Below are 24,046 nucleotides of genomic sequence, written 5' to 3'. Positions count from 1 at the left end.
GATGCAGGTAGGGCCCTGCAAGGCCTGGCAGTTTAATAGTTGCTAGCCTACTCCCCGTTCTCCCTCCATTCCCTTTGTCTTCTTTCCCTAAGGTCTCCACCCCCCCCACCCCCTTCTCTCTCCATTTCTTTCACAGAGCCTTATAAACTCTCAATCTCTCCCACCAGAAAACCAAGAGCACAGGATGTACTGTTACATGACCAACTGCCAGCCCTCTCAAGGTTACACGACATCCTGAAGTGAAATTTACCCAAATCCTGGCATTCTTTACCCACTGGACGTCTCCACCAATCGGATTACAAAAGTGCAGGGCAATAGGTTTACGTCTTATTCTAAGGGGCAATTTATAAGCCAGTGATAACTGGCAGCCTTGCCAGTGATTCACATCACTTGTAACTGAATAAAACTTTCTCATTAAGTTTAAAATTCCGCCTACTTGTCCTACTACGCTCCATACTTCTGTCATTGAAATTTTCAGATTCACTGTACGTCTTTCTGTCTCATAATTAACTGCAAGGAGAAGTGACGGACAAGTTATTTTTGCTAATTAAGAAATCAAGGATTTGAAACGAAAACCCCTAAATTTAAATGGTGAATAGCTTAATCCTGACATTTTAACTTCCTCCACACTCCCTCTTTCTGTTCAAGGACAACAGGTCAGAAATTATGATGAGAAATTGAGGCAAATCAACATTCATTATTAATAGGGAACATTTGATAGTAATTTCAGAAATATACACAGTTAAATCCATATGCTGCTTCCAGTCATTTTCTGCTCCATCCCAAACTATGCTAATTTCTAAACTTCTCCAACATAATGATCAGAAATGATGCACTGATGAGAATTCTAGATATTATTAAACTTGTCAATGGGGAAAAAAAAACACTAAGAGTATTATTACATTTGTGTAAATTTAAACTGTGGACTGTGTGATAATTATTACTTAGTGAGTTTTGCAATACAAGGACCATCGGATAGGATCATTCTGGAACGGGCAAAGTTAAGCCTTGTGTTCACCTCGTGAGATACCTATTGTAACTGTGAGATTCCCAATATCTTGCCAGCTTTGCAGTAGCATCTGGTCCTTAACTCTTTGGACTCCAACCAATTTTATCCATCATATACTCTGGAATGGGTAAACAGTATGAACAAGCTGGTGGTTTGGTATAAAACCAGCCCCTGAAAATGGGACACAGAGTCCAAAGACATAAGACAAAGTGGAGAACAGGCAGCACAGGAGGCAAAAATCAAGGCCCAGCCCAAAAAGCACCCCCCCCCCCCCCACCACCACCGCCTCTCCCCCACCACCACCGCCCCCCCCCCACCGCCCACACCGTCTTTTGATCTCTCTTGCTGGCAGAAGACCTCTTCTACTGCTTTAGATGATGATGATGTTAAACATTTAATACATTTAAAGATGCTAATAAATCAAGCAAATTATGCCTTCCAAAACATTCAAAGGGCAACCTATTTTTTGCATGATTTTGAAATAATGTTTATAAAATATATTTTCATTTATCTTGCTTGTGAAGATGGGCATGTTCTAGAACTCACTGATCGCCTACCCGTAAATTAAGTTCTCGTAACAATGCTATGAACAAAAAATGAACTTTAAGTTAAAGACAAATCACGAGACCAACCGTCAGGCACAACATCACTTCCCGGAAGTTTTTGTTTCCTGAAAGCCTCTTTTTTAAGGCTCTGATCGCATCCTTTGGTCTGAGGAAGAAAGCAAAGATCTATTTAGAAAGAGAAGACAAAAATATTTCATTAAGCAAGATCATTTATTCGAAAATAAATGGATGATTCAGAGATTAATAAATACTATATTCAAAATAACCTTCATTTGATTCCAAAGGGTCATGAAAAAATTTTAATCGCTAATGATTCAATTATCATCCTTTTGTTTGGCATTTATTGATCATCTCACTGACAAAAGGCAAAGGAGGAAAAACCCAACACCCAACCCCAACCAACCAATTTTCCCCTGCAACCGCTGCAATCGTGTCTGCCTGTCCCGCATCGGACTTGTCAGCCACAAACGAGCCTGCAGCTGACGTGGACTTTTTACCCCCTCCATAAATCTTCGTCCGCGAAGCCAAGCCAAAGAAAGAAAAAGAAGAAAGAAAAGATTGATCATCCCTTATTGGCCTGTTTTGTGCAATCATATTGCTCACTGAAATGTTACACTGAACAATCCCAATGTGCAATTTAATGCTTGTGAAAGACAAATGAAAAAAACACTTTTTCTCCTTTCCATCCTATCCAGCTCACAAACAGTATTAGTTTTATGGAGTACACAAACATAATGGAGAAACTCAGCAGGTCGTGCAGCACCCTCAGCAAGCAAAAGAGTTTTATGTCAGAATTTCTTCATCTTTCACCCAATAGTGTTGTGATAGTCTGTAATTGCACCATCAGTTTAATCAAAATTAAATTGGAGCAACCCTCCAAGTGGGAACCATGACTAGGAACCTACCTGTTTTTTTTTAATTTTTTTATTTTTCACACCACAAATCACATTAACCATGATACACACTTTTTCCTTTTCACACATATACAGTGCCATTTTCTCCCCCCCCCCCCCCCTCCTCCCATCCCACCCTCCCTACCTCCTCCCTCACGTCCATTTAAGGTACAAAATCTAGGATACATTAAACCAGTCAGACAATGTTGTCATTCAATAAAAATACACCAGAAATTCCACTGAGTCCATTCTTTTCATTTCCTTTTCCTTCCGTTAACTTAGGTTGTGATTGTCCCCGGTAGGTTTTCGCTATTGTGTTTCATGTAAGGCTCCCATATTTGTTCGAATATTTCAATATTATTTCTTAAACTATATGTTATTTTTTCTAATGGAATACATTTATTCATTTCTATATACCATTGTTGTATTTTCAAATTATCTTCCGATTTCCAGGTTGACATAATACATTTTTTTGCTACGGCTAGAGCTATCTTAACAAACCTTTTTTGTGCACCATCCAAATCAATTCCAAATTCTTTGCTTTTTATGTTACTTAGGAGGAAGATCTCTGGATTCTTCGGTATATTGTTTTCTGTTATTTTATTTAATATCTGATTTAGATCTTCCCAAAATTTTTCTACTTTCTCACATGTCCAGATTGCATGAATTGTTCTAGGAACCTACCTGTTGATGTCTATCAAGCAATACACAGACAAATATAACTTCGATACTCAATTAAGTCAAATCCGACTCTGCCAACTATGTCAATGACTGAGTGCAAATCATAAAATAGCAGTAATCTGCTCCTTATTTTAAAAATATGTTGGCAACCCAGTGCTTAAATGACCTTCTTTTGGTACATTCTATTGAGTCCAGAAAAAATCCAGACCAACTCAGCAGGCTCATTTCGAGAAAGCCCATTGTTTCTTCTTTTGACATATTTAAGTCCCACAGAATGGAAACACAGATGTAGCATAACTAATGCAATTATAAAAGATAACTTGGGGTTTCATGTTTAACAAAACCCTAATCATTAATCTTAAGTGGGGTCACAGTTTTTCTGCATTACCTTCAACATCTTAGCTGAAATATAGACCAGGGAAGGTTCTATTCACCTTTTAAATTCACTCAATTGCCATAAAAACACAGAAATGCTGGGCCTCGCAATGTCCATAGGCCTGCTTGCTTTTCTCCCCCATACCTTGATCTAGGGCTCAGGCCTGAAACATCAGTAATATATCTTTACCTCCTGTGGATGCTGCGAGACCTGCTGAGTTCCTCCAAGCATTTCTGTGGTTTTACTACAATCACAGAACCTGGAGTCTTTTGTACTTCACCTCACTCCTGCTTTCAGTTTTGCAATCAAGGAATAATTTTAAAATTATTTTTCACTAGAAGCCCTTTTCTTATCCAAAGGTGCTCCTTACAGTGATCTGTGACTAACCTCCACAAGGAAACCAAAATGTTCAATCGTACAACTACTTGGTAATCAACAACTTCTTCTGTATAAAACTTCAAACATAGTACATGCCTCAAAGGCTTGCAAGCCCCCAGAATTGGAGCAATACATCTCATATTGACGGTAAAACTTTCCATCAAAATTATACAGAACGTATAATTTATGAAGTTAGCTGTTCACTGTATCTTCATAAACATACACAAACATGGTCTTCTCCAGTGTAATCAGTCACTCAAAACTATACAAGATATAAATGGTATCACTGTAAAGCACACTTAAATCTTATGCTTAATTACAGATCGAATTGGGGCTTTAAACTGTGCTAAACCATAATTAGTGCTTATCAAATTGTCTAGTTTTAAAGATTAATTTGACTGTGTAAATTGTAAATTCCTCATTCAAATATTTATTTCACCCTATTTGAAGATAAAAGTTAAAATGTGTGAGATTTTAATTTCAATTTTAATCATACATGTTCAATCTAATCTTAATGTAGCATTTCATTTTGGAAGAGAAAACATTCTCGCCCCAACATGATCTGATAATTTTGAAGATGATTGCTGAGCAACTAAATACAAAAGGAATATCCTTATCAACTTGCACTGGAAATCCACTCCATGCAGGAGACCTCCATGCAGGAGACCTCCATGAGATACTCACGCAAATTGAAATTAAAGAGCATTACTGGGAGAAACATCCAACCATTCCATGGTGTGGTGCATTTGTGCAACAATGGCATGGTTGATGTAGTGGATAGTGCAAAACTATTATATCGCCAGTGACTGGGACGGGGTTTGAATCCCGCACTGTCTCTAAGGTGTTTGTACATTCTCCCAGTGTCTTCGTGGGTTTTCCTTGAGGGTTCCGGTTTCCTCCACCAATTGAGACATACAAGGGGTTGTAGGTTTATTGGGTGTAACTGGGCGGTACCGACTCATGGGCCGGAAGGGCCTGTATGTTTAAAATTAAATCTAAAATCAAGCGATATCATTGGATCCACAGCATGGAATACCTCAGTTATTTCTCTAACCCAACTTTCACCCACACCAGGGGCCTCCATTAATCGCACACAACCGATTTGGCCCAGCCTTGCTACTATTCCTAATCAAAGGCCATGTACTGACAAAAATTAACAAAATCTGACTAGATGACATTTCTGCTGAAGTTCAAAAGAGGTGCCTATGCCAGGAGATGTTGTAATTGAGACCATCTTTAAGAATGGAGACAATCTGACTGCATTATCAACAGAGTCTGCAAAAGGAAAGTCATCAGCCGGCCCCACTCAACTGATGGGCAGAATTTGCCTGATAGGGGCAGAAGTGAGCAGTTGGTGCATAATCTGGGTTTCTGTGTGTTCTTGATACATGGACTCACTGTCGGTATCACATTATTACTTCAGAAAACACAGAACTGAAATGGGAGCATGTCATTCTCAATCGGATAAAACTGCCTCAGAACTATGTTATGGCAAATATTGTTTTTAAATGAGATACACAGAAAAATTCTGATTTATATAGTTACAAATCCACTGCTTAACTATATCATTCAGATCAACTAATACAAAGCCAGTTGAGCTTCATATTAGCCTCACCATGCTAACTTTAGCTTATCTAACATCTTCACCTAACCTTAACTGAGCAATTTGCAAATTATCTGGAATTCAAGCATTCAACAGTCTCAAACAGCAAGCCAAAAAAATTCACAGAAAATCAAGAGGTGAAAAATATGAAATTTAAAACTGGTGTGCCTCGCTGTTAGTTCGCCAATCATGCAATCTCAAGCAACCGGAAAATTCACTTATACAGCATCTACCAATCCCCATAGGTGCAAGATAATGGGGGTTTTAGTGTATTTGTACAGCTTTCCTTCTACTGTAGTACACATGCATTGATTGAATATTGCTCATGGTAATGATCTTACCTTCTAATCACTATCTGGTTAAGAACCCTCTCAAGCATTCACTGATTTTTCAGTGATAATTAGGCCTCTAAACAAGTTTTGAGCTTCCTTCGAGAAAAAACATTTCCTTTATGCCTCCATTAATCTGTTATTCTGAAAGCCCTCTTCAAGGTCATCTCTCAACCTACCAAAAAAACAGCTAAGCCAGCCTTTTGAATCTTTCTTTATCGCCTCCGTGGTCACACATTCCAATTTCTTTCCCACTTCCCAGTGTCTCCATATTGTGACGACCAAGCCCAGAATAGCTATCCAAACGCACTTCAACTAAAGCTGTAAAACTGTTGGTTTAAATGAAGAAAGGTAGGAATGAAACGATTGATTGTCCTTCCCACAAATAAATCCAATGGCAGAAGATGGATATTCAAAAAAGGATATATATTTTAAAGTTACAGTCGTTTTAGAATTCAAAACTTTCCAGGACCAGAATAGTGAGAAGAAAAAGAATGTTTAAATGTATAATTAGAACAATTTGTTGTTCAATAAATAGCTGAAAGCATAGAAAGCTCAACATGTCAAATACAGAAGATGAACAGTATGCCAAAAATGCAAACAAAGCACATTAAACCACATTTTTTTCAAGGGTGTTTCCAGTTTTAATCCTGCAATTTTCTAAAAATAACCTTCACACCCAATGTTTATTACCAGATACTCTACCACCAAGCCTGCCAATTCCATTACATTGTAATAGATCACTAAATATAAAAACCAGACACCACACATCTGACATTCATAACAGATTAATGATCAAATGTTAGGGCTGATTATACTTCCAAGGATGAACAACTGAGAGCCTGTCCATGTTTTCAGCCAGTTACTTGGGTGCAAGGATTAAGTGATTTATATTAATATTGCTCGAGAAGACCATGCGACTTCCCAGAGTTTCACAGTCAATAAAGTACATCTGAAATTTAGTCATGATGTCATTTAAAATGTAGAAAATACAAACATCTGCACTACAAACTACCCAACACAAATAGGATCAACATTTTGACTGGATACTTTTTTTTTTAATGATGTTGTTTGAGGTACTGTCCAGGTCATCAAGCTGTTTCCCGAAAAGTGCTGGGAGTTTGCAAGGATGAAAGTCGAGCCATCTTCTTTACCGTCATCTATTAAGCAGTATTTCCAATAATGCAACAATAGTACAACAAGGAGTTAACAAAAACACTGCAATAGATTAACCACTCACTGAAATATTATTCCACAAAGATCAATTTTAAATTTCTCACAATCCCTTCAAATGCAACAGCTTCCTCATGCAAAACAACCAATTCACTCACTAAAATACTATCAGCCGTGAATTTACTTCTCCACTTTTTTATTGCATCAAAAAAAGTTTGCCTTTTTTCTTTCTGAATAAAACATTTCAAAATTAGAATTTTAAAAATAAAATATATAAAAGAGCCCATGACTTCGCCACTCATGTGGTGTCCTGGAACAAAAGGCTGGAACATCAGGTTATCTGAGAGGTTTCTTTACTATACTTAGTCCCTCATTGTCTCGTGGCGGAAGGATCTTGCGCTGCAGTTCTTAACAGAAGCACCAAGCTTCAGTGCATCCTTCAGCATGTACTCCTACTGCCTGGAATGTGCGAAACAGAAGCATTCCATTACAGTCATCTTGTCGTACAAGAAGACCAACAAGGTTTGGGCAGACCAAATTATGTCTTTCACCAAGTTGACAATCGTCTAGGCCAGACTGAGACCACCCGTAAATTGAAGGAACAACATCTTATCTTCCGACTGGGCAGCCTCCAACAAGATGGCATTAATATCGACTTCTCCGGCTTTCGTTAAAACCCCACCCCCACCTCTTGCTTCCCCCATTGTCTCTCCATTCCCTGTCTCCTTTCGCATGATAAATTCTACCTAGTCCCTCATCATATCCAATTATCACCTTTTGTTGGTCTGGATTCCTCCCCCATTGTACGAATTCTGAGACTTTCTGATACATTCCGCCTTTTCTGATTCTTCCTTGAAGAAGGGCTCAGGCCCGAAACGTCTGCGATATTATCTCTTGTTTCCTCTAGATGCTGAAAAGATCAGATTTGAGTTCCTCCAGCATTTCAGTGTTTTTAACTACAATCACAGCGTCTTCAGCCCAAATCTTCCAGGCGAACTTGATGTTCATCCCTGAATGCAGTTGGTAGATCAGGGAGTCTGTTGTTACACAGCTGCTTGGGATTAACCTTAACAAAGAGCACTGCATTCTTCTCCAGACCTTCTTTGTAAACGCACAGTCCACTAAGACTGACAAAGGATTTCCAGAAACTCAAGATAATAAACTGCTCCTCCTAATCCAACCATAATCATATCCTTTCATCACAGTCAAGCTGTTATGAAGTTGCTTCATTATTTTAACTAAATATTGACTTTAACATATCCTATAATTTGCCCACAAGTCCAAGCCATTGGAATACCCGAAATAACCTACAACCCCTATACGTTTTGAAGGGGTGGAGGAAACGGAGTGCCCTGCAAAAAGCCACGTTGACATGGGGAGAATGTAGAAACTCCTTACAGCAAACCAGGGTCGCTGGCGCTGTAACAGCGTTGCGCTGACCGCTACGCTAACTGTGCCACTGAATTTATTGTGCATTCAATAAGGAGAGAGAAAGAACCCCAAGAATTGGCCTAATTTTTCACCCTAAACCATGATTTGGAAAGTATGCAATCATAAACAAAAATATTCTGTACCATATTTCAACGGAAAGAACCCAGTTGTCAATTGGGTGTTAGGTAGGTTCGGCTGGTTATTTCTCTAGTCCCATATCATGTTTAATAAACCTTGACATTACGACAATGGAATAACTGGAAGGTGAATAAATAATCAAACTACAATGAGTCTCCAACAAGAATCCTTCCCTATACCTGGATTATAAACTAATATGCATCAAGACTAATCAAACTAGAGTGACAACATTGTTTGACTGGTTTGGTGTGTCTTGGATTTGTGCTTTGGATGGGTGGGAGGGGAGGTGGGGAGGGTGGGATGGGAGAGAAAACGACACTGTATATATTTGAAAAGGAAAATGTATGTACCTTGATCAATGTGGTTTATGGTGTGAAAAATAAAAATTAAAAAAAAAAGACTAATCAAACTACAGGCAGTCTACAAGTCTGTGACATCATGATCTAAACACAGACATTTAAAAAAAAATAAAACTCCACACAAGGTTGTCAAGCCTGGTTGAATTTTTTGGGGAGGTTTTTTTTAAAATCAAATGATCTCTCACTTCCAACTGAACTGTTCCCATTAATCATTCCATAAACATCTGTTGACTAACGGTAAGCAGGTATTTCAACATTCAAATAGAGAACTAGATTGCAGCCTTTGACAAAGTGAATCAACAGTTCATTCCATTCCTGTTCATTTGAATCAGACAGCGCAGGATATGGATCTATTCTCAATCCACTTGTGAGGTGATTCATCCATGTCATCACAGGCAGAGCATCACCTGAAATTACTTTTCTAGTATTTTCACTGCCACATCTGGTGACCAAAAAAATTCTGTCGCTCCTATATCTTAAAAACATAGATCCTTTGAATATCATTAAAAAACCCAAAATATTTGGACATGTTATGATAGCAACAGCTACCTTGGCTACTCCACCCTTGACTTCAGATACCCCTCCCAAGACTTCAAGAAACTGCAATGATTTGTGAATGCAGCTCAGGCCAACCTCCCCTCCACCAATACTTAATGGTGGTCTGGTTATACAATGTTCTAGGTTTGGCCCAGATTAGTTTGAGTAATTACAGTGGGCATGCTAAAGGCAATGCAGTAGAATAGAAGGTCAATCATGAGGGACTTAATTGGCATAATAAATTAACAATCATAAATTCCTATCCCTTGTACCCAAAGGACATCTAAAGTTTCATCCTGACAGGTAGGATGGCCCACATTCTATTCATTAACACTTCTTGGATGGTGCTCCACTGGCCAGAGAGTAACTGATGGACTGATCGGGTTATCATTAGGTCACTCATGGCGGTTTACTCATGGACAGAAAGTGAATCAGGCAGAGAATTCCACTGTATTACGACATTCAGCTGGGTGTCGATGAATGATGTAAAACCACCAACACCAGATGACTTACAAATACAATGAGGATCTACAATAAGCTCTGTCCAACAGACTAGAGATACAGGATAAACCTTGAGACAAGATGGCTCTAAAAGGTTAACTCCCCAGTACACCAGGATTGATGTCATGCATACACATTGATAGGGATCACTACTTTGAAAAGTGTTCATTCAAGGTCTGATCAACAGCATAGGACAATGAAGCAGGAACAGGTCATCAGTTTGGATGAACTCTGGAACACTTCTAGAGGCAGATCATCGAAGTGCAGTGATCTAGGCAGGCATCGAAGCCTATGCTTGTCTATTGGCCTGTCTTCTAAGGAGAAGGGCAAGGTTCTAAACTATTACCAGAAATAACTTCATTCACATGGAGCAGGTGATTGCTCTGGAGAATAAACCAGGGTGTTTGTTACTCTAAAGATATTTTAAAACTTGCAAAGTAATGTAAAAACAATAGTCCAAAAGGGATTGCAATAGGAATAAACAATGTTCAAAAATAGCAATGAAAGCCCAACATATAAAGAAGTGACTCTCATCTCCTTCTATGCATTTAGTAGAAACCCAGGTTCTTTCTGGTAGCAAAACATGAAAATATCCAGACACTGTGAGTGAAGTAAAAACACAATCCTGGAGAAACTCAGCAGGTCAAACAGTGTAGTTTATATAACAAAGGTAAAGATACATAATCGATGTTTTGGGCTTTGACCTTCATCCAAGTATGAGCAAAATGCAGGCAGACCAGTGAACTTTATATAGCAGGGGTGGTCAACCTTTTAATTTAAATTTTTTAATATAGACATACAGCACGGTAACAGGCCATTTCGGCCCACGAGTCCATCCCGGGGGTGAAAGTTAATTGGGTGAAACGGACTCGTGGGCCGAAATGGCCTGTTACCGTGCTGTATGTCTATATTAAAAAAATTAAAATGAATAGGTTGGCCACCCCTGTTATATAGCAAAGATAAAGGTACTTAACCAATGTTTTGGGATTGAGTCCTACATCAAGCATGAGCATATAGCCCTCCAAAAGGTAGTGGACACGGCCCAGGCATCACAGGGAAAATTCTCCCCACTATCAAGAACTGCCGTCAGAGAGCAGCAGCAATCATCAAGGGTCCACATTACTTAGTACCCCCTCTGTTCTCGCTGCTTCCATCAGGAAAGAAGTATAATTGCCACAAGACTCGCAAGGTTCAGGTGCTATCCCTCCACCATCAGACTCCTGAACAACAAATTCAATCAGGGACTCATTTAAGGACTTTTACTTGTACACTTTATTGATTTTTTTTAAAATTCTCTCTTTGTTTACATTCGTTATCTGTTTACACTTCTTTAATTGTCTACATGTGTACATTTTTTGTATGTGATGTCATGTATGTACTGACAATAAATCTGAAAATCTAAGCGTCTGCCTACATTTTGCTCATACCTTGATGAAGGGCTCAAGCCTGAAATGTTCGTTGTGTATCTTTATCTTTGCTACATAAAGTTCACTGTTTGACCAGTTCTTTCTAGTAGATCTCAAAATGACAACTGGAAAATTGACATGACTGCATGAGTTGTGAAATACCTACTGCGTCCCAAGTGAAAATGTGAACGTTTAATACTGTCAGCAAGGGGAAGCTTATTTTTCCTAATTGGTTCCAGAAACATCACATTTATTTCCATGAAGATTGATGATCCAGTGAACTTCACAGCTGCCTATAATCAGGTATCGCACTGGCCTTAATTGCAGATGTAAACAAGAAATCTGCAGTTGTTGGGGTTCTAGTGAAGAACACAAAGGTGGTGGAGAAATTCAGCATCCAGATAAATCAAAAGGCAGTCGACCTTTCAGGCCTGAGCCTTTCTTCAGGAGTGCCTAAAATCAGACAGATACCTAAATAAAAATAATTTTTGGGGGGGGGGGAAGAATACAGCCTCTTTCCTGATGGTAGCAGTGAAAATGGAGCATGTGCCGGGTGGTGTGGATCCTTGATGATTACTGATGCTCTCCGACGGTAGCGTTCCCTGCAAATGTTCTCAATGGTGGGGAGGGTTTCGCCTATGATATACTGAGTTTTGCAGGGGTTTACACTCGGAGTAAATTCTAAATCCAAACCATCTATTTAATGTGGATCTTTTCCATTTGTACCTCTGGATCAGCCTACCAAGAGGGATCATACATGCCCTTTCTACTTACCATTTGATTTTTCACATTATAACACTTTGTCTGTTACCACTTTTTGAAATATTCGTGGCATCTAGACCCCGTAACAATTTATATAATTTAAATAGACCCCTCCATGACTTTCATACACCCTGCCATACCCCCAACACCTCTAGTTTCTATACTTTAGCCTTTGGTGAATACCATCCATTGGTGGCAAGGGCTTCAGCACTGGCTTTCATGTCCCTTCCTAAAACTCCTTTACTGCCAGAATCATTCTGAGCGCTCAATGTTTTATCTTCAATACCACGTATATTTGAAAACCACAGGAACTGGTGTAAAATAAACATGTAATAATGGAAACATTTAGGGGCAGCTCAGTTAGTGTAGCGGTTCAAATCCGGTGCTGTCAGTAAGGAGTTTATACATTCTCCCCGTGACAAACAGAAGGTTCTTAGCATTAAAATCAGTTGCACGTGCTTAATCCATCCTGTAATTCAGGGCTGGCCAACCTTTTAATTTAGAGATACAGCACAGTAACAGGCCATTTCGGCCCACGCGTCTGTGCCGCCCAATTAACCTCCAAGATGTACTCGTGGTCCGAAATGGCTTGTTACCATGCTCTATGTCTAAATTAAAAGATGGGTCACCCTGCTTAAAGCGCACACTAAATGTGTTGTGAATCTTAAGGCAAAAACGCACCCAGTCAGAACTATAATCTGTAGAGAAAATAAAACATTGTCATCTCAAATTCGCTGAGGGGGGGTTAAAATAACACTATAAAATGCTACACTTGTCCTCTATGTTGAGAAAAATAGGGCAGCACAGTTAACACAACGCTGTAACCACGCTCGTGACTGGGAGTCAAATCTGGTGCTGTCTGCAAGGAGTTTATATGCTCTCCCCGTCTCTGGGCGTCTATTTTCTCCCACCTTTCAAAAATGTACCGCGGGTATAGGTCAATTGGGTGCTGTTGGGTTGTGGGCCAAAGGGCCTTTCTTTTTAAAATATTTTTATTAATTTGATAGAGAAATTAATTTGGCTTAGAAATTAATTAATTCTATAGCTTTTATATAATGCAATATGAGTCACATATCAGTTATACATTGTCTTATATAATTCTCTCATCTTTGTGAGAACGAAAGGGCCTGTTACTGTGTTGTATGACTAAATTTTAATTTATTCTGCCATATCTGGATCAAGAGACATCAGAATGCTAAATGCCACCAACCCAACGCATTAACCCTCTCTCTCTTGGGTGATGCTGCCTGGCTTGCATTCTCCAGCAACTTTAGCATTTTGGTTTTGAATATATCCAGCCATCACACCCTTTGACCTCAACCTTGATCTTTCAAGAGATTTCAAGATTTGTGGAAGTGGTGCTTTCTCACATCATCATTAAACACCATTGCTCCTATTTATTTTATTTTTCTTTTCCTCCCCACTACTGGAAGGAAATAGATTCTCTCCACCTCCCAATCAGAAAAAAACCATTGCCGTTCCTTCAATATCTGCAAAAGCATTCCACATATCAATCATTTTCTGATAGTTTTATTTTAATCTTTAGATACTGGGCGGTAGTCTCAACGATTCTGCAATTCGCCTATTGTCACAACTGCTCCACAACAGATGCAATATCGCTGGCTCTCCACTCAGCTCTGGATCACGTCGAAAACAGCAACTCATACATACGGCTGCTCTTCATCGACTACAGCTCGGCCTTCAATACCATTATTCCCTCAGTGCTGGTCAAGAACTCTAGGCCTCTATACCCACCTCTGCAACTGGATCCTTGACTTTCTCACAGTCAGTACGAATTGGAAACCATGTCTCCTCCTCAATGATCATCAACACAGGTGCACCCCGAGGATGTGTGCTTAACCCAATGCTCTACTCATTATACACCTGTGACTGTATGACTAGGCACAATTCCAATGCTATCTACAAGTTTGCTGATGACGCCACAGTTGAAGCAGAATCACAAACAGTAATGAAGAAGCGTGCAGGAGGGAGACAGATCAGCTCGTTGAATGGTGTAATGACAACATTGGGCTCAACGTTATCAAGACCAAGGAGATGATTGTGGACCTCAGAAGAAAGTCAGGGGAACACGACCCAGTCCTCATCAAGAGCTCAGTAGTGGAGAGGGTCAAGAACTTCAAATTCCTGGGTGTCAACATCTCAAAGGATCTGTCCTGGAGCCTCCCTGTTGATGCAATCACAAAGAAGGCTCACCAGTGGCTATACTTTGTGAGGTATCTGAGGAGATTCAGTATGTCACTGAAAACTTTCAAAAGTTTCTGGATGGTTGCATCACCGCCTGGCATGGAGGCACCAATTTCAGAACAAGAATAAACTGCAGAGGGTTGTTAACTCAGCCTGCAACATCACAGGCACCAAACTACTCTATCGAGGACGTCTACAAGAGGCGGTGTCTTGAAAAAGCAGCTTCTATCCTCAAAGACCCCTCCACCACCCAGGCCATGCCTTCTTCGCTCTGCTACCATTGGGGAAAAAAGTACAGGAGCCTGAAGATGAACACCCAGTGGCAGAAGGACAGCTTCTTCCCTGCCGCCATCAGATTCCTGAATAATCAATGAACCAAAAACACGGCCTCACTTCTCGTGCCCTATTTTACTGTTATTATTATTTTATGTTTTATAGTAATGTTATAAGATGGTTATAATATGAAATACCCATTTCATGAATTGTTCATGACAATAAATTCTGATTCTGATATGGGATGCAGCATTGTACTACCGGTGTTAAGGGTCACCTATATTACAGTAAAGCATGCTACTCACCCTTCCTCTGTCTCGTTGATAATATCACATATCTCCATGTTGAGGCCCCAATCCTCTGCTTGCAAAGATCCATCTGTTGCTTGTTCTGTTAACCAAATGGAGAGTAAATGAGAAACTATCTTACTAAAGTAATTAACATTACTGAAGCAAGGCCCTTCAGTCACGTCAAGTCTAATATTTAGCAAACACTTCATAACCTTTTATGGATTATATCATTGTATGGTTGAATGTTTGTAAGTAAACATTGGCACTATTTTCCTTTGCAATGTTTTCATTATTTTTTTTCCCTCACAAAGTTGGATTTCCTTCCCTCAAGTATTGGCATCCACATTTGGTAAATCCTGGTAAATTTCCACTGCACCTTCTCCATAGCTTCCACATCCTTCCTATAATGTGACCAGAATATAATATTCTAAGTGTGGTCTCACCGGAGACTTGTAGAGTTGTAACATGACTCTCGAACTTAATCCCCCAACTAATGAAGCCCAGAATCCATTAGGCCTTCTATCAATTTGTTGGGCAACCTTGAGAGATGCATGGATTTGGACCCCAAGGTCCTTCTGTTCATCCACACTGTAAGTAATCAACCATTAACCCTGTACTCAACCTTGAAGTTTGACTTTCCAAAACACATCAGCTCACACTTATCCAGATTGAACTCCATCTGCCATTTTTCCGCCCAACTCTGCATCCTGTCTATATCATATGTTTCTAAGAACACCAATTAGCTACTTCTTGATGGCTCATTCACATGGTTGTTCTCAGGTAATTCTCTCTTGAGGTAGGTTACTACATCTGAGCCAGACATGATCTCCAAGATCCATACCTACTGAGCATTCCAAGAGGTAAAACTATTATTATCAGGAATCAGAATTTGTTTTTCCTTCTCCAACCCAGGTCTGAAGCATTTTGTGACACTTCCTTATTCAACTATATTTTTCTGGTATGGGGATTTCTGCCTATATGCAAATGCCTTTGAGAAGGGTGGAGCGGGGGGTGGGGGAGCCATCACCTTTAAGTGAAGCCATTCTAACAATGATATTCCAACGAAGCAGAAAACAGAGTTCTAGAATTTAAACTCAGCAATGGCAGAGGAACAGCAATAGATTTTCAAGTCAGGATGGTACACATTTTGCAAGCACTAGTGGTCCCATATCCTGTTACCCTTGTTCTATTGAATTCAAAGAGAAGTTTGAGAATTCAAGTTTTAAGTTTGTTGTCACATTATTCCTGGGGCAGTGAGAAGGGTTCTTCCACAAATGGTCTAGCAAGTCGCCTTAACATTCATAGAGCTAGACAAAGTAGCAGTGTTTAGGATTACCATGAGAAAAGTTCAACAAGTTCATAGAAAGGTCAGTATGAGAGCTCTTTTGAGGGGTTCACCCAGTTGCTTGATGGCTGCAGGGAAGAAACTGGCTTTAAGTCTGCTTTACAACCTTGAAACTTCTCACCAATGGGATGAGGGAAAATAGAGCATGTCCAGGTTAGAATGAATCCTTTAGTATGATGGCAGCCTTATCCAGGCTGTGAAAAGTGTAGATGGACTCAGTGGAGGTTTGTGTTATGTGTTATGAGCTGCATTGAACAATTTCTGTAGCTTCTGTTCTTGGGAAGAACAGCTCCCATACCACACTGTGATACATTCAACTAGAATGTTTTTGATGGTGAAGTTGCATAACATGGAGAGCATGCTAAACTTCCTTAGTCCTTTATTTCCTTAGAAAGTAGAGGCACTGGCGTGCCTTGTTGACCGCCACATCAACGTGATTGATCCAAGTCAGATTACTGGAAATATTTACTCACAGGAATTTGAGGCTATCCACCACAGCACCATTGATGTGGACAGGGTGGATAACACCAGTCCTGTAATCTAAGATCAACTCCTTGCATTGAGAGACAGGTTATTTCTCTTATTGAAGTTGAATATTGATATGCAATTTTTAGTGCTACTTTTCAACTCTTGTCCATATCTCATCTTAGGTCTTGCAGAATTTGGATATAGTTTATTTGCTGAGTTGTTGCAAAAAGAATTCAACATGGTGCAGTCAATAAACATTCCCATTCATGAAGTATTTGAAGGTTGGATATTGAAATACCCACAGAAAGTTTCTGAGGCCTCATTGACTGACAACAACATAATCACTTTTGTGCAAGCCAAAATCATTTTTTAGTCTTTTACATTCATCGACAACCTTATAAGGGCTCCAAAATGCCCCACTAGCTCAAAAATTGTCTTGGTGTGGGGATGTCACTCTCACCTCATCTCCAAAATTAAGTGCAATGTAGTGATGAGGTCTGGAGCAGAGTGATTCTAGTGAACATGAAGCCGAGTATTAGTGAGCATATTATAGCAAAGCAAGTGTTGCTAATTTATTCAATTAGACAGTTTTTCATATCCACTGAAGTGTCTTAAAGTTTTGATGTGAGACCACCACCAGAAATGCCAACCTCAGGTGTTTCCACTATGGGGCCAACATCCTCAACAAGACTTGAATTACACTCACTAGCTCCAATGTTTTGAGTCCAAGTTTACATACCCTGCATCAGACTCTCCAAACTGGCACTCTATTCAGGAGTATCGAATCGCAAAAGTTCACCAGGAGGATAGAGCAAAGGCTTCTGGCTCTTGACAATTTAAAATGGAGAAAGAGCACCGAGCAAGCCACTAGAAGCTTCGGGTTTTTTAGTCAGGTGTATGTACCCGCTTCCATGCTACTTATCTGTTTCATTAACCCTTCTGTCTGTGTGTCCTTCAGCCACCTCAGAATCAAAATGATAGGTTCTTGACGCCAAGGGAATGTCTCAGAATCCACATTATAATTCCAATGTATGGAAATTGTATAATCTCAGATTTAGTACTCTGGTAAATGCACGCCTATAAAAATGGTGATATTACAAGGCCAAGCTAGTCAGAGTGGAAGAATGGTACATGAATTGCTACGGAGTGCCTGAATACTTGACTATATCATGTTAATTCAAATTAAAGGTAGGCACCGTGTACTTTATATCGCAATGATAAAGGTGCATAACCAAAGTTTCAGGCTTGAGCCCTTCATTAAGGCATGATCAAGGTGTAAGCAGGTGGCAGAAAATCAGAAAATCTTGTAATGTAAAACATGCCATCACAGATTAAAACACAAAAGGTATAATGAGGAATGACCCCAGAAAATCTTGTAATGCAAAACATGCCATTAGAATATCACAGATTAAAACACAAAAGGTATAAAGAGAAATGACCACAGAAAATCTTGTAATGCAAAACATGCCATTAGAATATCACAGATTAAAACACAAAAGTCTTCAAACACTGTGACTGCAGTAGAAACACAAAAATACAGGGGAATCACAACAGGCCTCACACTGTTCATAGGAGGTAAATATATACTGCAAACCAATGTTTCGGAAATTGAAAAATGTTTATTTAATGGGCAGAGCAGTCAATGTTATTTACTATAAATCTCAATAGTTTTGTTACAAGGACATAGAAAACTATTCTAAATAACCACCTGTATAGTGGTTTATTTTAACAGAGGCTAGTCTAGTGAAATATTTAAAAAGTAGAAAGTGAAAATCATGAAGAATGATTGACCACAGTTAATCAAAGCATTTCTGACATCAAGAACTAGTAATAAAGGTACCCTGCAAACAAATGTCTCCAGAGCTATAAAAAGAAAAGCAGGTGGGGTGGGGAAGGCTTACTTGTACAGCCTTTAAACAGAAATAACACAAGCACCATGAGCTAAGCAAGCTTCTTCAATGCTTTGAATGTAAACTTACCCGCTACCACAACTAGTAACCTCTAATTACTTTTATATCTTACCAATCCTTATTAATTTATTCCTGAAATGAGTTTTCAGATGCCTTATAATAAAAGAATATTAATGAAACAAATGTCCAGAGACCATCATGACCTTTCAATTGACACATCAACTAAAGACACCGCAATCCCCAACTGTACTGAGGAGCTTACGTGGTTTCCTCATCAATCAGACCTGAAGATTGCACTGCTGGGTGGAAGTGTTAAAATTTATTTCTGCGACAGACCTCCATTCACTGCATGATGCTGGAGAAATATTCACAGATATCACTGCAGAAGGCATTTGACTTTTCTCCAAAAGAAAATGTTTTGGTAGCTAAATCATCAAACACACAATCAACTGCAAATTCACCAGCTCACAGCCTGACAGAATGGATCACTGACTTATAAACAAGACATGATTTGATGACTAATACTGGCTTATAATAATGCATTACAGAAACAAAGTATCATAGTTATTAGTACTGCACACATATTTAGCCATTCCAAATGTGCACATCTTTACCAACTTTACTGGGTCCCAAGTCCAAAAGTCTGAGCCGAGATAGCAGTATGAAAGAAAATCTCCAAGCTGCAAATAGGAGCAGGAGTCGGCCACCCGGCCCATTGAGCCTGCTCCACCATTCAGCTAATCTGGTGATGGGCTCACCTCCACCGACCTGCCTTTTCCCCATATCCCTTAATTCCCTACTATGCAAAAATCTATCCAACCTTGTCTTAAATATATTTAATGAGGTCGCCTCCACTGCTTCAATGGGCAGTGAATTCCATAGATGCACCACCCTCTGGGAAAAGCAGTTCCTCCTCATCTCCGTCCTAAACCTACTGCCCTGAATATTGAGGCTACGATCCCTAGCTCAAGACTCTCCCATCAATGGAAATGACTTACCTGCCTCCATCTTATCTATGCCTTTCACAATTCTATACGTTTCTGTAAGATCTCCTCTCATTCTTCTAAATATAAGGATACAGTCTCACTGTTACTCCTTTGGGTATTATGAGAGAGCTGGGTTCAGTTGCAGTGTCCTGAAATCCAGCTGTCACCCGTTGGACGAATTGTGTTTTTAGTTATCAGACAATGTTCATTCACATTTAAACAAAAATGAATACTCTAAAGACCCAGGAACAGAGCAAATGCAAAAAGAGCGGCAGCACCTCAGAATAAAAGTAATTCCTTTGAGCATACTGCCCAATATAAGTGCAGGTATTCCAGAATCCTAATTTTTTCCCCCCACAATTCCACAATCTGCAGGATTTAGATATACAATCCAGTATCATTTAAAATGTTTCCATTTGAAATGACAACCTACACCCACAAGGACACAGCTGTCAAGGTCAACAACACAGGTAACAAATACAGGGGGGGGGGGGGCAGAGTTGTGTTCCCTGAAAACTGTCCATGTGACAATCTTCTGTAGCACAAAGCCACATCATCTGTGCATGCTGCCAGAAAAACAAGCAAAATAAAAATTGATACATGTTCCTTATCCAGATTTTGTAGGTAATGGTTAGTGAATTCCATAAGGGCCAATTTACATTACCCAAATGGCTATAAAGCAAGGGCTGCCTGTATCATCAAGCAAATAGCCATAATTAAAACTTAAATAAAATTCCAAATGAAGTTAAAACTAAAAACTCATGTAGGGGTGATGAATGAACTGCTAAGAGCAATGAGACAGAAAACTTGATATTGGATGTACTAGTTTCCAGAGCATTCAAGGTGCAAGGACAGTCTGGAGAACACCAGAGTACAAGTCTGGATGCAACAATTGCACAAATTGAGGTCTCAGAGCAGACAGACTGAAATTCTCAATCTTGATCCACAATGCATCTTTTGTTGCCAAATACACAAATTTTGGTTCCTTTATTTGCCCATTAAGGCTCACAAAGAGGTGCTACTAGTCCAGTGCCCTGAGTCCCTTCAGAGAAAACAACCACAATACAACTAGCACACGATGTGAAGCAAATCTTTCAGAATTTTCATTCCAAAAACATAGACAAGTTCTGAGAAACTCATCCAAAATCAATCCTAAATAGTCTGAATAAATCTCTGGAACCACGTTTGACTTAAATGGAACTTCATCTTTAAATACAAAACTCTACAGACACAGTGGATGAAGTAACACCACCACGTTGGAGAAACTCAGCAGGTCTTTATACAACACAACCAGTTTTATTCCCGATTCAGATTTCAGATTTATTGTCAGAGTTGTAGCATGTGCTACTGTGAAGTGTGGGAAGAAAGACGCACACCCAAGAAGTCAAAGACTGGTTCATTGCACTGGCTTATATTCTCTCCTCGCTGCAGATGACAGGAGTGACGTCATGGAAGCACTGGCCTTGGCTTGGTCCACATTCCCGCCATTGTTCGTTGCTTCCCACTGTGAAGATTGTTGGCCCCTGCGGGGTCTGCATGGTCGCCGGTCATCTTGTGCACCAGGTTCGTGTCCTGCTACACGGTACATATATGACATCACATACAACTCTGAGACATTTTACTGCCAGCAAGGCAGAATTACCACTAATTGTTAATGCAAAAAAAATGCACAACATACACACGTAAACAAATAAAGAACTTTAAACAGATAACAAAATGTAAACAAACTGGCTGTGCAATACAGAGAGAATTTTAAAAAATCAATAAAGTGCAAAAGTAAGAGTCCCTGATTGAGTTTGTAGTTGAGGAGTCTGATGGTGGAGGGGTCGCAGCTGTTCCTGAACCTGGTGAGTCTTGTGGCACCTATACCTATTTCCTGATGGCAGCAATGAGAACGGAACATGTGGATCCTTGATGATTATTGATGCTCTCTGACGTCAGCGTTCCCTGTGGATGTTCTAGGTGGTGGGGAAAGTTTCACCCATGATGTCCTGCATTGTGTCCGCTACATTTTGAAGGGCTTTACGCTCGGGGGTAGTGGTGGATTTTCTCACATCTCCATGAAGGGTTAACGCCCGAAACAGTGTTTACTTATCTTTATTTTTGCTATATAAAATACACTATTTGACCTGTTGAGTTTCTCCAGCATTGTGTTTTAACCATAGACCAGTTGTTCTCAAACTTTTTTTTTTAAACCACTCACTTTCCACCTTAAGTAATCTTGTGCCATTGGTGCTTTGTGGCTAGTCAGGGTTAACTTTAGGTGGTATGGGAGTGGAAAGAACACAAGGTGCCACAGTGTAAATACGATGCCACAGGTGCTCTATAGTTAAGGGATGTCTTTAGGTGGTATGTTAATGGGAAAATAATGTTGAGAACCCCTGTTATAGACACTATCTTACTTTGGGGGGTTTTTTCCTTGCATTATTTTTATTTACCTTGTAGGGCGATTTATTCTCCGCAAAACTACGAATTGGGTGACCTGTTCATGATAATAAATTCTGATTGAGCCTAAACCCAAACCCCGCCCACTTGCTCCAGGCTGCCAATCACCCTAACAAAGCACCGCCTATCACGCACCACGCTGCCCCCTCATTGGGCCGCCCAGCTGCCAATCACTCGCCGCCCGAAGTTTGGCGTTTCGAACCATGCCTGAGCGCAGCCGACAGCGTTGGAAAACGCGTTTTCTGCTTGCTCTTCCCAGCGGGGAGACTCCGCAACTGCCTCGCGGCCGCGCCGAGTCGCGTTCCTTACCGACTCGCTGGCCGACTTGCGTGCTGAAAGGATTCCCGTAGAGAAACTCCATGGCCGCCGAGAGCTTGCGTGCCGCCTGTCAGCTGACCCGCGTCAGGTGACGCCGCCGCAGCACGTGGTCTCTCCGCCCACCGCCACCGCGCAGCCGCCACCAGAGAGAAAGGAAATCAGAGACACTTCACACGAAGGAATCCCTGCTACCCAGGTACACGGATGGTAAAATAATGCACCCATCGTTTAATGGTATTTAAAAAATGGTCCCTTTCATCTTTAGGCCCGCCTCGTAGTTAGTTGCGCGCCGCCTTCGGGACCCTTGATTGGAGAATGTGTGCGGCGTCGCCCCCTGCAGTCTTCAAGAAGCAATGACAAGGGGGTTGGCTGGGGTTAGAACCCAGTGCTGGAGAAACTCAGCAGGTCACACTGTATACAGCAAAGGTAAAGATGCATCACCAACGTGCCAGGCTTGAGCCCTTTATCGGGGTAGGAGCAACATGTAGGCAGGCGCCGTGTACTTAATACAGCAAAGGTAAAGATGCATCACCAACGTGCCAGGCTTGAGCCCTTTATCGGGGTAGGAGCAACATGTAGGCAGGCGCCGTGTACTTAAGACAGCAAAGGTAAAGATGCATCACCAACGTGCCAGGCTTGAGCCCTTTATCGGGGTAGGAGCAACATGTAGGCAGGCGCCGTGTACTTAAGACAGCAAAGGTAAAGATGCATCACCAACGTGCCAGGCTTGAGCCCTTTATCGGGGTAGGAGCAACATGTAGGCAGGCGCCGTGTACTTAATACAGCAAAGGTAAAGATGCATCACCAACGTGCCAGGCTTGAGCCCTTTATCGGGGTAGGAGCAACATGTAGGCAGGCGCCGTGTACTTAAGACAGCAAAGGTAAAGATGCATCACCAACGTGCCAGGCTTGAGCCCTTTATCGGGGTAGGAGCAACATGTAGGCAGGCGCCGTGTACTTAAGACAGCAAAGGTAAAGATGCATCACCAACGTGCCAGGCTTGAGCCCTTTATCGGGGTAGGAGCAACATGTAGGCAGGCGCCGTGTACTTAAGACAGCAAAGGTAAAGATGCATCACCAACGTGCCAGGCTTGAGCCCTTTATCGGGGTAGGAGCAACATGTAGGCAGGCGCCGTGTACTTAAGACAGCAAAGGTAAAGATGCATCACCAACGTGCCAGGCTTGAGCCCTTTATCGGGGTAGGAGCAACATGTAGGCAGGCGCCGTGTACTTAAGACAGCAAAGGTAAAGATGCATCACCAACGTGCCAGGCTTGAGCCCTTTATCGGGGTAGGAGCAACATGTAGGCAGGCGCCGTGTACTTAAGACAGCAAAGGTAACGATGCATCACCAACGTGCCAGGCTTGAGCCCTTTATCGGGGTAGGAGCAACATGTAGGCAGGCGCCGTGTACTTAATACAGCAAAGGTAAAGATGCATCACCAACGTGCCAGGCTTGAGCCCTTTATCGGGGTAGGAGCAACATGTAGGCAGGCGCCGTGTACTTAAGACAGCAAAGGTAAAGATGCATCACCAACGTGCCAGGCTTGAGCCCTTTATCGGGGTAGGAGCAACATGTAGGCAGGCGCCGTGTACTTAAGACAGCAAAGGTAAAGATGCATCACCAACGTGCCAGGCTTGAGCCCTTTATCGGGGTAGGAGCAA

At 40.8% G+C, this 24,046-nt stretch overlaps 1 protein-coding gene and 1 long non-coding RNA gene across 7 annotated transcripts in view; one reads left to right on the top strand and one right to left on the bottom strand.

Annotated features, from left to right (window-relative positions):
- The window catches only part of tom1 (target of myb1 membrane trafficking protein), a 74,139-nt gene extending 51,656 nt beyond the window's left edge, over positions 1-22,483 (bottom strand). For all 6 annotated transcript variants that reach the window (XM_069907971.1, XM_069907972.1, XM_069907973.1 and 3 more), the window contains exons 1-3: positions 22,374-22,483; positions 14,926-15,010; positions 1,642-1,720 (exon numbers count right to left, since the gene is read on the bottom strand). In XM_069907971.1, the coding sequence (XP_069764072.1) occupies positions 1,642-1,720; positions 14,926-15,010; positions 22,374-22,425 (216 nt within the window). In that variant the 5' untranslated portion in view covers positions 22,426-22,483. The remainder of the gene's footprint in view (positions 1-1,641; positions 1,721-14,925; positions 15,011-22,373) is intronic.
- LOC138748194 (uncharacterized) overlaps positions 22,238-24,046 on the top strand; it is a 22,827-nt gene continuing 21,018 nt past the window's right edge. The window contains exon 1 of the long non-coding RNA XR_011347862.1: positions 22,238-22,578. This is a non-coding gene — a long non-coding RNA (uncharacterized lncRNA). The remainder of the gene's footprint in view (positions 22,579-24,046) is intronic.

Source organism: Narcine bancroftii, chromosome 13 (assembly GCF_036971445.1).
Source record: "Narcine bancroftii isolate sNarBan1 chromosome 13, sNarBan1.hap1, whole genome shotgun sequence".
NCBI classification, from domain to species: Eukaryota; Metazoa; Chordata; class Chondrichthyes; order Torpediniformes; family Narcinidae; genus Narcine; species Narcine bancroftii.
The sequence above is the reverse complement of the archived record's forward strand: the minus strand, read 5'-3'. Positions and strand labels throughout refer to the sequence as shown.